The sequence below is a fragment of the Dipodomys spectabilis genome, unplaced genomic scaffold (genome assembly GCF_019054845.1).
Source record: "Dipodomys spectabilis isolate Male_0828 unplaced genomic scaffold, ASM1905484v1 ptg000779l, whole genome shotgun sequence".
Taxonomy (NCBI): Eukaryota; Metazoa; Chordata; class Mammalia; order Rodentia; family Heteromyidae; genus Dipodomys; species Dipodomys spectabilis.
The window spans coordinates 793-15,872 of record NW_024871456.1 but is presented as its reverse complement, the minus strand read 5'-3'; the positions used below and the strand labels follow the sequence as shown (position 1 = coordinate 15,872).

General features: G+C 60.9%; 1 protein-coding gene across 1 annotated transcript in view; it reads left to right on the top strand.

Moving 5' to 3' along the window:
* Positions 1-14,440, top strand: part of LOC122102255 (ATP-binding cassette sub-family C member 9) — a gene marked incomplete at its 3' end in the record, with an annotated part of 63,175 nt that extends 48,735 nt beyond the window's left edge. The window contains exons 26-29 of the mRNA XM_042672869.1: positions 354-502; positions 1,080-1,149; positions 13,489-13,646; positions 14,348-14,440. Of these exons, the coding sequence (XP_042528803.1) occupies positions 354-502; positions 1,080-1,149; positions 13,489-13,646; positions 14,348-14,440 (470 nt within the window). The remainder of the gene's footprint in view (positions 1-353; positions 503-1,079; positions 1,150-13,488; positions 13,647-14,347) is intronic.
* Between the last annotated feature and the right edge of the window lie 640 nt (positions 14,441-15,080).

Below are 15,080 nucleotides of genomic sequence, written 5' to 3'. Positions count from 1 at the left end.
GGTTCTCACTCTAGATCTCCAAACCCTGCCTTTCTGATCTGCTGTGTGCGAATGTGTGCTGGTACTAGGATTTGAACTCAGGGCCTTGAGACGCCGTCCCTGAGCTTGGTCGCTCAAGGCTGGGGCTTTCCCTCTTAAACCAACCCCCACTTCCAGCTTTTGGGTGGTTCGCTGGAGACGAGGAATCTCCCCCGAGGCGGCCCTGAGTCAAACCTCCGATCCTCGGGTCTCAGCTTCCTGAGTGGCCGGGATTGCAGGCGGACGCTTCCGAGCCCGGCCTCCTCTGCAGAGGGGGGGTGTGGAGGTCTTAGGGGGATGGGCTCTGGGGCCACGTTTCCATGCTTGCGTTGCAGACCTACTACGTGGCGGGGTTCAGCATCCTGTGTGCCGCGGGCATCGTGCTGTGTCTGGTGACCTCGCTCACCGTGGAGTGGATGGGGTTGACCGCAGCCAAGAACCTGCACCACAATCTGCTCAACAAGATCATCCTCGGGCCGATCAGGTAAAAAAGAACCGAGAGAGAACTCTCCGCTTCCTCCCAGCCTCCCTCTGTCAACATCCGTGCTGGAAACTTCCAGAAGGTCACCAACGGTAGGGGAACACAGTGAAAATATCCCAGCGACTCAGGAGGCTGAGATCTGAGGATCGCGGTTCAAGGCCAGCCCAGGGCAGGCAAGTCGGTGAGACTCTAATCTCCCAGGAACCACCAGCAAACCAGGAGTGGAGCTGTGGTTCATATAGTAAAGCACCAGCCTTGAACAAAAGGCCAGAAGAGAGTTCAAATCCCCATCACACACACACACACACACACACACACATACACACAGAGATGCATTGTACACACACACAGACCTATTAAATCAAATCCTCTCATACAGCTCATTGGAGATGCCAATCATCTGGGAAAGGATCTAAGCAACTAGTATTAATAGTATTAATATTAATAATAACAATGTCCAGATTTTCCTCAGTCCTCGAACAAGCTGACAGGCTGGCATCTCGCCTCTGTGACCCAAGCTGTCCGGTTAAGGTTCTGGAATGTTCAGTGAGATAACACAGACGTTTTCCTCCTCCTGCAGGTTTTTTGACACGACCCCCCTGGGCCTCATTCTCAATCGATTTTCAGCCGATACGAATATCATTGATCAGGTGAGGGCTTGGCTTTCGAAGTCTCCAACGGCATGTCCCAGTGTGCGGCTAGGCAGAATCTTCTAGAATTAGCGGGATGATTCTTTCTTTTCTTCTTCTGGTCTTCAAGAAGCATGAGTATTTTCTCTATTTCCTGCTCATGTAAATACACGGATTTCCCCCGTCCATGCTCAGGCAGTAATTCTTCATGTGGCCTGGCATCCCAGCTGCTCAGGAGGCTGAGATCTGAGGATCGTGGTTCAAAGCCAGCCTGGGCAGGAAAGTCCCTGAGACTGTGATCTCCAAGGAACCACCAGAAAACCGGGCATGGTGCTGTGGTAGAGCACTAGCCTTGAGCTGAAGAGCTGAGGGGCAGCGCCCAGGCCCTGAGTTCAAGCCCCACCACTGACCAAAACCAAGTCTGTCCTGCAATGACCCACAGTAAAGTCTAAAAGCACATCACCGTAAGACGGGGGTCCTGGAGGAAGGCTTGCTTTCAACCCGGCCTTTGCCTTTCCCGGCATCGCCGGTGATTTTTACAACACGAAGAGTGAGCCCTCGATTTAGAAAAAACAAAATGAACAAATGCCTGGCATACGGGGCTGAAGCGAGCTGAGGATGGCGATGGGTTTATAGCCCTGTGCTTGATCAACCTGCTCCCGAACCCTCCCCAGAAACACACCTGCTCCCAAACCCTCCCCAGAGATACACCTGCTCCCGAACCCTCCCCAGAGACACACCTGCTCCCGAACCCTCCCCAGAGACACACCTGTTCCCGAACCCTCCCCAGAAACACACCTGCTCCCGAACCCTCCCCAGAAACACACCTGCTCCCGAACCCTCCCCAGAGACACACCTGTTCCCGAACCCTCCCCAGAAACACACCTGCTCCCGAACCCTCCCCAGAAACACACCTGCTCCCGAACCCTCCCCAGAGACACACCTGCTCCCGAACCCCTTCCCAGAGATACACCTGCTCCCGAACCCCTTCCCAGAGATACACCTGCTCCCGAACCCTCCCCAGAAACACACCTGCTCCCGAACCCTCCCCAGAGATACACCTGCTCCCGAACCCTCCCCAGAAACACACCTGCTCCCGAACCCTCCCCAGAGACACACCTGCTCCTGAACCCCTTCCCAGAAACACACCTGCTCCCGAACCCTCCCCAGAGATACACCTGCTCCCAAACCCTCCCCAGAAACACACCTGCTCCCGAACCCTTCCCAGAGATACACCTGCTCCCGAACCCTCCCCAGAAACACACCTGCTCCCGAACCCCTTACCAGAGACACACCTGCTCCCGAACCCTCCCCAGAAACACACCTGCTCCCGAACCCTCCCCAGAGATACACCTGCTCCCGAACCCTCCCCAGAAACACACCTGCTCCCGAACCCTCCCCAGAGACACACCTGCTCCCGAACCCTCCCCAGAGACACACCTTCTCCCGAACCCTCCCCAGAAACACACCTGCTCCCGAACCCTCCCCAGAGACACACCTGCTCCCGAACCCTCCCCAGAGATACACCTGCTCCCGAACCCTCCCCAGACACACAGGTGCTCCCGAACCCTCCCCAGAGACACACCTGCTCCCGAACCCTCCCCAGAGACACACCTGCTCCCGAACCCCTTCCCAGAGATACACCTGCTCCCGAACCCTCCCCAGAGACACACCTGCTCCCAAACCCTCCCCAGAAACACACCTGCTCCCGAACCCTCCCCAGAGATACACCTGCTCCCAAACCCTCCCCAGAAACACACCTGCTCCCGAACCCTCCCCAGAGACACACCTGCTCCCGAACCCTCCCCAGAGATACACCTGCTCCCGAACCCTCCCCAGAGATACACCTGCTCCCGAACCCTCCACAGAGACACACCTGCTCCCGAACCCTCCCCAGAAACACACCTGCTCCCGAACCCTCCCCAGAAACACACCTGCTCCCGAACCCTCCCCAGAAACACACCTGCTCCCGAACCCTCCCCAGAGACACACCTGCTCCCGAACCCTCCCCAGAGACACACCTGCTCCCGAACCCTCCCCAGAGATACACCTGCTCCCGAACCCTCCCCAGAAAGACACCTGCTCCCGAACCCTCCCCAGAAACACACCTGCTCCCGAACCCTCCCCAGAAACACACCTGCTCCCGAACCCTCCCCAGAACACACCTGCTCCCGAACCCCTTCCCAGAGATACACCTGCTCCCGAACCCTTCCCAGAGATACACCTGCTCCCGAACCCTCCCCAGAGACACACCTGCTCCCGAACCCCTTCCCAGAGATACACCTGCTCCCGAACCCTCCCCAGAGATACACCTGCTCCCGAACCCCTTCCCAGAGATACACCTGCTCCCGAACCCTCCCCAGAAACACACCTGCTCCCGAACCCTCCCCAGAAACACACCTGCTCCCGAACCCTCCCCAGAGATACACCTGCTCCCGAACCCTCCCCAGAAACACACCTGCTCCCGAACCCTCCCCAGAAACACACCTGCTCCCGAACCCTCCCCAGAAACACACCTGCTCCCGAACCCTCCCCAGAGACACACCTGCTCCCGAACCCTCCCCAGAGACACACCTGCTCCCGAACCCTCCCCAGAAACACACCTGCTCCCGAACCCTCCCCAGAGACACACCTGCTCCCGAACCCTCCCCAGAGATACACCTGCTCCCGAACCCTCCCCAGACACACACCTGCTCCCGAACCCTCCGCAGAGACACACCTGCTCCCGAACCCTCCCCAGAGACACACCTGCTCCCGAACCCCTTCCCAGAGATACACCTGCTCCCGAACCCTCCCCAGAGACACACCTGCTCCCAAACCCTCCCCAGAAACACACCTGCTCCCGAACCCTCCCCAGAGATACACCTGCTCCCAAACCCTCCCCAGAAACACACCTGCTCCCGAACCCTCCCCAGAGACACACCTGCTCCCGAACCCTCCCCAGAGATACACCTGCTCCCGAACCCTCCCCAGAGATACACCTGCTCCCGAACCCTCCCCAGAAACACACCTGCTCCCGAACCCTCCCCAGAGACACACCTGCTCCCGAACCCTCCCCAGAGATACACCTGCTCCCGAACCCCTTCCCAGAGATACACCTGCTCCCGAACCCTCCCCAGAGATACACCTGCTCCCGAACCCTCCCCAGAACACACCTGCTCCCGAACCCTCCCCAGAGACACACCTGCTCACGAACCCTCCCCAGAACACACCTGCTCCCGAACCCCTGCCCAGAGATACACCTGCTCCCGAACCCTCCCCAGAGATACACCTGCTCCCGAACCCTCCCCAGAGACACACCTGCTCCCGAACCCTCCCCAGAAACACACCTGCTCCCGAACCCTCCCCAGAAACACACCTGCTCCCGAACCCCTTCCCAGAGATACACCTGCTCCCGAACCCTCCCCAGAAACACACCTGCTCCCGAACCCTCCCCAGAGACACACCTGCTCCCGAACCCTCCCCAGAAACACACCTGCTCCCGAACCCTCCCCAGAGACACACCTGCTCCCGAACCCTCCCCAGAGATACACCTGCTCCCAAACCCTCCCCAGAGACACACCTGCTCCCGAACCCTCCCCAGAGATACACCTGCTCCCGAACCCTCCCCAGAAACACACCTGCTCCCGAACCCTCCCCAGAAACACACCTGCTCCCGAACCCTCCCCAGAGACACACCTGCTCCCGAACCCTCCCCAGAGATACACCTGCTCCCGAACCCTCCCCAGAGACACACCTGCTCCCGAACCCTCCCCAGAGATACACCTGCTCCCGAACCCTCCCCAGAAAGACACCTGCTCCCGAACCCTCCCCAGAAACACACCTGCTCCCGAACCCTCCCCAGAAACACACCTGCTCCCGAACCCTCCCCAGAACACACCTGCTCCCGAACCCCTTCCCAGAGATACACCTGCTCCCGAACCCTTCCCAGAGATACACCTGCTCCCGAACCCTCCCCAGAGACACACCTGCTCCCGAACCCCTTCCCAGAGATACACCTGCTCCCGAACCCTCCCCAGAGATACACCTGCTCCCGAACCCCTTCCCAGAGATACACCTGCTCCCGAACCCTCCCCAGAAACACACCTGCTCCCGAACCCTCCCCAGAAACACACCTGCTCCCGAACCCTCCCCAGAGATACACCTGCTCCCGAACCCTCCCCAGAAACACACCTGCTCCCGAACCCTCCCCAGAAACACACCTGCTCCCGAACCCTCCCCAGAAACACACCTGCTCCCGAACCCTCCCCAGAGACACACCTGCTCCCGAACCCTCCCCAGAAACACACCTGCTCCCGAACCCTCCCCAGAGACACACCTGCTCCCGAACCCTCCCCAGAGACACACCTGCTCCCGAACCCTCCCCAGTGACACACCTGCTCCCGAACCCTCCCCAGAAACACACCTGCTCCCGAACCCTCCCGAGAAACACACCTGCTCCCGAACCCTCCCCAGAGACACACCTGCTCCCGAACCCTCCCCAGAAACACACCTGCTCCCGAACCCTCCCCAGAAACACACCTGCTCCCGAACCCTCCCCAGAGACACACCTGCTCCCGAACCCTCCCCAGAAACACACCTGCTCCAGAACCCTCCCCAGAGATACACCTGCTCCCGAACCCTCCCCAGAAACACACCTGCTCCCGAACCCTCTCCAGAAACACACCTGCTCCCGAACCCTCCCCAGAGACACACCTGCTCCCGAACCCTCCCCAGAAACACACCTGCTCCCGAACCCTCCCCAGAGACACACCTGCTCCCGAACCCTCCCCAGAGACACACCTGCTCCCGAACCCTCCCCAGTGACACACCTGCTCCCGAACCCTCCCCAGAAACACACCTGCTCCCGAACCCTCCCGAGAAACACACCTGCTCCCGAACCCTCCCCAGAGACACACCTGCTCCCGAACCCTCCCCAGAGACACACCTGCTCCCGAACCCTCCCCAGAGACACACCTGCTCCCGAACCCTCCCCAGAGACACACCTTCTCCCGAACCCTCCCCAGAAACACACCTGCTCCCGAACCCTCCCCAGAGACACACCTGCTCCCGAACCCTCCCCAGAGATACACCTGCTCCCGAACCCTCCCCAGACACACACCTGCTCCCGAACCCTCCCCAGAGACACACCTGCTCCCGAACCCTCCCCAGAGACACACCTGCTCCCGAACCCCTTCCCAGAGATACACCTGCTCCCGAACCCTCCCCAGAGACACACCTGCTCCCAAACCCTCCCCAGAAACACACCTGCTCCCGAACCCTCCCCAGAGATACACCTGCTCCCAAACCCTCCCCAGAAACACACCTGCTCCCGAACCCTCCCCAGAGACACACCTGCTCCCGAACCCTCCCCAGAGATACACCTGCTCCCGAACCCTCCCCAGAGATACACCTGCTCCCGAACCCTCCCCAGAAACACACCTGCTCCCGAACCCTTCCCAGAGACACACCTGCTCCCGAACCCTCCCCAGAGATACACCTGCTCCCGAACCCCTTCCCAGAGATACACCTGCTCCCGAACCCTCCCCAGAGATACACCTGCTCCCGAACCCTCCCCAGAACACACCTGCTCCCGAACCCTCCCCAGAGACACACCTGCTCACGAACCCTCCCCAGAACACACCTGCTCCCGAACCCCTGCCCAGAGATACACCTGCTCCCGAACCCTCCCCAGAGATACACCTGCTCCCGAACCCTCCCCAGAGACACACCTGCTCCCGAACCCTCCCCAGAAACACACCTGCTCCCGAACCCTCCCCAGAAACACACCTGCTCCCGAACCCCTTCCCAGAGATACAACTGCTCCCGAACCCTCCCCAGAAACACACCTGCTCCCGAACCCTCCCCAGAGACACACCTGCTCCCGAACCCTCCCCAGAAACACACCTGCTCCCGAACCCTCCCCAGAGACACACCTGCTCCCGAACCCTCCCCAGAGATACACCTGCTCCCAAACCCTCCCCAGAGACACACCTGCTCCCGAACCCTCCCCAGAAACACACCTGCTCCCGAACCCTCCCCAGAAACACACCTGCTCCCGAACCCTCCCCAGAGACACACCTGCTCCCGAACCCTCCCCAGAGATACACCTGCTCCCGAACCCTCCCCAGAGACACACCTGCTCCCGAACCCTCCCCAGAGATACACCTGCTCCCGAACCCTCCCCAGAAACACACCTGCTCCCGAACCCTCCCCAGAAACACACCTGCTCCCGAACCCTCCCCAGAGACACACCTGCTCCCGAACCCTCCCCAGAGATACACCTGCTCCCGAACCCTCCCCAGAGACACACCTGCTCCCGAACCCTCCCCAGAGATACACCTGCTCCCGAACCCTCCCCAGAAAGACACCTGCTCCCGAACCCTCCCCAGAAACACACCTGCTCCCGAACCCTCCCCAGAAACACACCTGCTCCCGAACCCTCCCCAGAACACACCTGCTCCCGAACCCCTTCCCAGAGATACACCTGCTCCCGAACCCTTCCCAGAGATACACCTGCTCCCGAACCCTCCCCAGAGACACACCTGCTCCCGAACCCCTTCCCAGAGATACACCTGCTCCCGAACCCTCCCCAGAAACACACCTGCTCCCGAACCCTCCCCAGAAACACACCTGCTCCCGAACCCTCCCCAGAAACACACCTGCTCCCGAACCCTCCCCAGAAACACACCTGCTCCCGAACCCTCCCCAGAGACACACCTGCTCCCGAACCCTCCCCAGAGACACACCTGTTCCCGAACCCTCCCCAGAAACACACCTGCTCCCAAACCCTCCCCAGAGATACACCTGCTCCCGAACCCTCCCCAGAGATACACCTGCTCCCGAACCCTCCGCAGAAACACACCTGCTCCCGAACCCTCCCCAGAAACACACCTGCTCCCGAACCCTCTCCAGAGACACACCTGCTCCCGAACCCCTTCCCAGAGATACACCTGCTCCCGAACCCTCCCCAGAAACACACCTGCTCCCGAACCCTCCCCGGAGATACACCTGCTCCCAAACCCTCCCCAGAAACACACCTGCTCCCGAACCCTTCCCAGAGATACACCTGCTCCCGAACCCTCCCCAGAAACACACCTGCTCCCGAACCCTGCCCAGAGATACACCTGCTCCCGAACCCTCCCCAGAAACACACCTGCTCCCGAACCCTCCCCAGAGACACACCTGCTCCCGAACCCTCCCCAGAAACACACCTGCTCCCGAACCCTCCCCAGAGATACACCTGCTCCCGAACCCTCCCCAGAGATACACCTGCTCCCGAACCCCTTCCCAGAAACACACCTGCTCCCGAACCCTCCCCAGAGATACACCTGCTCCCAAACCCTCCCCAGAAACACACCTGCTCCCGAACCCTTCCCAGAGATACACCTGCTCCCGAACCCCTTACCAGAGACACACCTGCTCCCGAACCCTCCCCAGAAACACACCTGCTCCCGAACCCTCCCCAGAAACACACCTGCTCCCGAACCCTCCCCAGAAACACACCTGCTCCCGAACCCTCCCCAGAGACACACCTGCTCCCGAACCCTCCCCAGAGACACACCTGCTCCCGAACCCTCCCCAGAAACACACCTGCTCCCGAACCCTCCCCAGAGACACACCTGCTCCCGAACCCTCCCCAGAGATACACCTGCTCCCGAACCCTCCCCAGAAACACACCTGCTCCCGAACCCTCCCCAGAGACACACCTGCTCCCGAACCCTCCCCAGAGACACACCTGCTCCCGAACCCCTTCCCAGAGATACACCTGCTCCCGAACCCTCCCCAGAGACACACCTGCTCCCAAACCCTCCCCAGAAACACACCTGCTCCCGAACCCTCCCCAGAGACACACCTGCTCCCGAACCCTCCCCAGAGATACACCTGCTCCCGAACCCTCCCCAGAAACACACCTGCTCCCGAACCCTCCCCAGAGATACACCTGCTCCCGAACCCTCCCCAGAAACACACCTGCTCCCGAACCCTCCCCAGAACACACCTGCTCCCGAACCCCTTCCCAGAGATACACCTGCTCCCGAACCCTCCCCAGAGATACACCTGCTCCCGAACCCCTTCCCAGAGATACACCTGCTCCCAAGCCCTCCCCAGAGATACACCTGCTCCCGAACCCCTCCCCAGAGATACACCTGCTCCCGAACCCTCCCCAGAGATACACCTGCTCCCGAACCCTCCCCAGAACACACCTGCTCCCGAACCCCTTCCCAGAGACACACCTGCTCCCGAACCCTCCCCAGAAACACACCTGCTCCCGAACCCTCCCCAGAACACACCTGCTCCCGAACCCTCCCCAGAGACACACCTGCTCCCGAACCCTCCCCAGAGACACACCTGCTCCCGGACCCTCCCCAGAGATACACCTGCTCCCGAACCCCTTCCCAGAGATACACCTGCTCCCGAACCCTCCCCAGAGATACACCTGCTCCCGAACCCCTCCCCAGAGATACACCTGCTCCCGAACCCTCCCCAGAGATACACCTGCTCCCGAACCCCTTCCCAGAGATACACCTGCTCCCGAACCCTCCCCAGAGATACACCTGCTCCCGAACCCTCCCCAGAGATACACCTGCTCCCGAACCCCTTCCCAGAGATACACCTGCTCCCGAACCCTCCCCAGAGATACACCTGCTCCCGAACCCCTCCCCAGAGATACACCTGCTCCCGAACCCTCCCCAGAAACACACCTGCTCCCGAACCCTCCCCAGAAACACACCTGCTCCCGAACCCTCCCCAGAAACACACCTGCTCCCGAACCCTCCCCAGAAACACACCTGCTCCCGAACCCTTCCCAGAGACACACCTGCTCCCGAACCCTCCCCAGAGACACACCTGCTCCCGAACCCTCCCCAGAGACACACCTGCTCCCAAACGCTCCCCAGAAACACACCTGCTCCCGAACCCCCCCAGAAACACACCTGCTCCCCAACCCTCCCCAGAAACACACCTGCTCCCGAACCCTCCCCAGAAACACACCTGCTCCCGAACCCTCCCCAGAAACACACCTGCTCCCGAACCCTCCCCAGAAACACACCTGCTCCCGAACCCTCCCCAGAGACACACCTGCTCCCGAACCCTCCCCAGAAACACACCTGCTCCCGAACCCTCCCCAGAGACACACCTGCTCCCGAACCCTCCCCAGAAACACACCTGCTCCCGAACCCTCCCCAGAAACACACCTGCTCCCGAACCCTCCGCAGAAACACACCTGCTCCCGAACCCTCCCCAGAAACACACCTGCTCCCGAACCCTCTCCAGAGACACACCTGCTCCCGAACCCCTTCCCAGAGATACACCTGCTCCCGAACCCTCCCCAGAAACACACCTGCTCCCGAACCCTCCCCGGAGATACACCTGCTCCCAAACCCTCCCCAGAAACACACCTGCTCCCGAACCCTTCCCAGAGATACACCTGCTCCCGAACCCCTTCCCAGAAACACACCTGCTCCCGAACCCTCCCCAGAGATACACCTGCTCCCAAACCCTCCCCAGAAACACACCTGCTCCCGAACCCTTCCCAGAGATACACCTGCTCCCGAACCGCTTACCAGAGACACACCTGCTCCCGAACCCTCCCCAGAAACACACCTGCTCCCGAACCCTCCCCAGAGATACACCTGCTCCCGAACCCTCCCCAGAAACACACCTGCTCCCGAACCCTCCCCAGAGACACACCTGCTCCCGAACCCTCCCCAGAGACACACCTGCTCCCGAACCCTCCCCAGAAACACACCTGCTCCCGAACCCTCCCCAGAGACACACCTGCTCCCGAACCCTCCCCAGAGATACACCTGCTCCCGAACCCTCCCCAGAAACACACCTGCTCCCGAACCCTCCCCAGAGACACACCTGCTCCCGAACCCCTTCCCAGAGATACACCTGCTCCCGAACCCTCCCCAGAGATACACCTGCTCCCGAACCCCTTCCCAGAGATACACCTGCTCCCAAGCCCTCCCCAGAGATACACCTGCTCCCGAACCCCTCCCCAGAGATACACCTGCTCCCGAACCCTCCCCAGAGATACACCTGCTCCCGAACCCTCCCCAGAACACACCTGCTCCCGAACCCCTTCCCAGAGACACACCTGCTCCCGAACCCTCCCCAGAAACACACCTGCTCCCGAACCCTCCCCAGAACACACCTGCTCCCGAACCCCTTCCCAGAGATACACCTGCTCCCGAACCCTCCCCAGAGATACACCTGCTCCCGAACCCCTTCCCAGAGATACACCTGCTCCCGAACCCTCCCCAGAGATACACCTGCTCCCGAACCCTCCCCAGAAACACACCTGCTCCCGAACCCTCCCCAGAAACACACCTGCTCCCGAACCCTCCCCAGAAACACACCTGCTCCCGAACCCTCCCCAGAGACACACCTGCTCCCGAACCCTCCCCAGAAACACACCTGCTCCCGAACCCTCCCCAGAGACACACCTGCTCCCGAACCCTCCCCAGAGACACACCTGCTCCCGAACCCTCCCCAGAGACACATCTGCTCCCGAACCCTCCCCAGAGACACACCTGCTCCCGAACCCTCCCCAGAGACACACCTGCTCCCGAACCCTCCCCAGAGACACACCTGCTCCCGAACCCTCCCCAGAAACACACCTGCTCCCGAACCCTCCCCAGAGACACACCTGCTCCCGAACCCTCCCCAGAGACACACCTGCTCCCGAACCCTCCCCAGAGATACACCTGCTCCCGAACCCTCCCCAGTGACACACCTGCTCCCGAACCCTCCCCAGAAACACACCTGCTCCCGAAACCTCCCGAGAAACACACCTGCTCCCGAACCCTCCCCAGAGACACACCTGCTCCCGAACCCTCCCCAGAAACACACCTGCTCCCGAACCCTCCCCAGAAACACACCTGCTCCCGAACCCTCCCCAGAGACACACCTGCTCCCAAACCCTCCCCAGAGATACACCTGCTCCCGAACCCTCCCCAGAGACACACCTGCTCCCGAACCCTCCCCAGAGACACACCTGCTCCCGAACCCTCCCCAGAAACACACCTGCTCCAGAACCCTCCCCAGAAACACACCTGCTCCCGAACCCTCCCCAGAAACACACCTGCTCCCGAACCCTCCCCAGAAACACACCTGCTCCCGAACCCTCCCCAGAAACACACCTGCTCCAGAACCCTCCCCAGAGATACACCTGCTCCCGAACCCTCCCCAGAAACACACCTGCTCCCGAACCCTCCCCAGAAACACACCTGCTCCCGAACCCTCCCCAGAAACACACCTGCTCCCGAACCCTCCCCAGAAACACACCTGCTCCCGAACCCTCCCCAGAAACACACCTGCTCCCGAACCCTCCCCAGAAACACACCTGCTCCAGAACCCTCCCCAGAGATACACCTGCTCCCGAACCCTCCCCAGAAACACACCTGCTCCCGAACCCTCCCCAGAAACACACCTGCTCCCGAACCCTCCCCAGAGACACACCTGCTCCCGAACCCTCCCCAGAGATACACCTGCTCCCGAACCCTCCCCAGAGACACACCTGCTCCCAAACCCTCCCCAGAGATACACCTGCTCCCGAACCCTCCCCAGAACACACCTGCTCCCGAACCCTCCCCAGAGATACACCTGCTCCCGAACCCTCCCCAGAGATACACCTGCTCCCGAACCCTCCCCAGAGATACACCTGCTCCCGAACCCCTTCCCAGAAACACACCTGCTCCCGAACCCTCCCCAGAGATACACCTGCTCCCGAACCCTCCCCAGAGACACACCTGGTGGGAGGAGACGAGGGGATTAAGATTCCTCCCCAGCCAGCAGCAGAATTGTTAGAAGAACAGAGACGCGATTAGAAAGAAACGGAAGGAAGGAAGGAAGGAAGGAAAGAAGAGAAAGGAAGAAAGGGAAAAGAAGGGAGGAGGGAAGGGAAGAAAAGGAAGGAAGGAAGAGAAATGGAGGAAGAAGGAAGAGGAAAGAAAGAGAAGGAAGGAAGAGAAAGGAAGGAAGGAAGGAAGAAGGAAAGAAGAGAAAGGAAGGAAAAATGAAGGAAGAGAAAGAAAGGAAGGAAGGAGGGAAGGAAGAGAAAAGGAAGAAAGGAAGGAAGAGGGAAGGAAGGAAGGAAGGAAGGAAGAAGGCAGGCAGGAAGGAAGGGAAGGAAGGAAGAAAAGGAAAAGGAAGGTAGAAGGAAAGGAGGGGGAGGAAGGAAGGAAGGAAGGAGGGAAGGAGGGAAGGAGGGAAGGAGGGAAGGAGGGAAGGCCAGTGGGCGTGATGAGGGCTTGGGTGTGGACGGTCCCGCACGCCGCCCTCCAGGGCTGGGGATGGATCCTGCGTGGGGCGTGGGGGGGCGTGGGGGGGGCGCGGGCGGCCGGTGTCCTTGGGCTGACCTCTGGCCTGGTCTTCCAGCACATTCCGCCCACCCTGGAGTCCCTGACGCGCTCCACGCTGCTGTGCCTGTCGGCCATCGGGATGATCTCCTACGCCACGCCCGTGTTCCTGGTGGCGCTGCTGCCGCTGGGCGTGGCCTTCTACTTCATCCAGAAGTACTTCCGCGTGGCCTCCAAGTCAGTGCTGGCCCTGGCCCTGCCCCGGGGGTGGTGGCTGCAGGGGGTGGCGCGGAGCCCGGGCTGGCGTTAGAGATGAGGTCGTCGGCCTGCACGGACTGTCTCTGGGACTTGAACTGAGGGCCCGGGCGCTGTCACTCCAGGCTGGCGCTCTACCACGTGAGCCACAGCACCACTTCTGGTTTTCTGGTGGTTCCTTGGAGATCAGAGTCTCACGGACTTTCCTGCCCAGGCTGGCTCCGGACTGCGATCCTCTAGATCTCAGCCTCCTCAGGAGCTGGGATGACAGGAAGTTCTGTGAGACTCTGATCTCCAGTGAACCACCAAGAAAACCAGAAGTGGCGCTGTGGTTCAAGCGGTAGAGCGCCAGCCTGGAGTGAAAGAGCTCAGGGAACAGCCCCCGGGGCCCTGAGTTCAAGACCCGGGACTGGCACAAATCAATCCACCAACGGACAAGCCCTTTTTGGGGCGATGTGACATGCCATCTGCCCGCACAGCGTGAATTCCGGCCATGGAAACGGGTGCTGTTCTAGTTGGTCGGGGGAAATCGGGGACACCCCCTTTGATAAGGACGCCCGTGGAGCAAACTTGGACTACAGGGGTCAGCACTGGACAGGGCGGAGCTCCGGGGAGTTCGGTGAGGGTCTCTGACCCTGGGGTCACGGGAAGCCTGAGTTTTCGCCCCCGGCCTGTCACCCTAGGGACCTGCAGGAGCTCGATGACAGCACACAGCTGCCCCTACTCTGCCACTTCTCAGAAACCGCCGAGGGGCTCACCACCATCCGAGCCTTCCGGTGAGTGTGCCCGGCTCTGCTGGCACGGGTGCAGGTGTGAACTGTGGAGGTGTGAACGGCGGATCCTGGGGACTACGAAAAGCGGGGTCACCCCCCCACAGTGGGGGTGCCAGCAGGCTCGTGCTTCGAGTCCTGGCTGCTCAGGAGGCTGAGATCCGGAGGATCGCGGTTCTGAGATCCGGAGGATCACGGTTCACAGCCAGCCAAGTCCGTGAGAGGGTTTATCTCCAAGGAAGCAGCAAAAGAGCCGGATGTGGGGCTGTGGCTCGAGGGGTAGAGCGCCACGAAGAAGCTCAGGGCGACAGCACCCAGGCCCTGAGTTCAAATCCCAGGACTGACAAACTAAAAATAAGCACATAGATGATCGCGCATGCGTGTGTGTGTGTGTGTGTGTGTCTGTGCGTGTGTGTGTGCGTGTGCAACGGTCCTGGGATCTGAACTCAGCCTGCGTGGCATCTCTGAGCTTTTTCTTCTTTTGCTCAAGGCCAATGCTTTACCGCTTGAGCCACACCTCCCCGTCCACGTTTCCCCTGGTCTCACTGGCGACCAGAATCCCACCGGGCCTCAAACCTCCACCCTCGCATCTCAGCCTCCCGAGTAGCTGGGATGACAGGCGTGAGCGCCGGCGCCCGGCCGACGA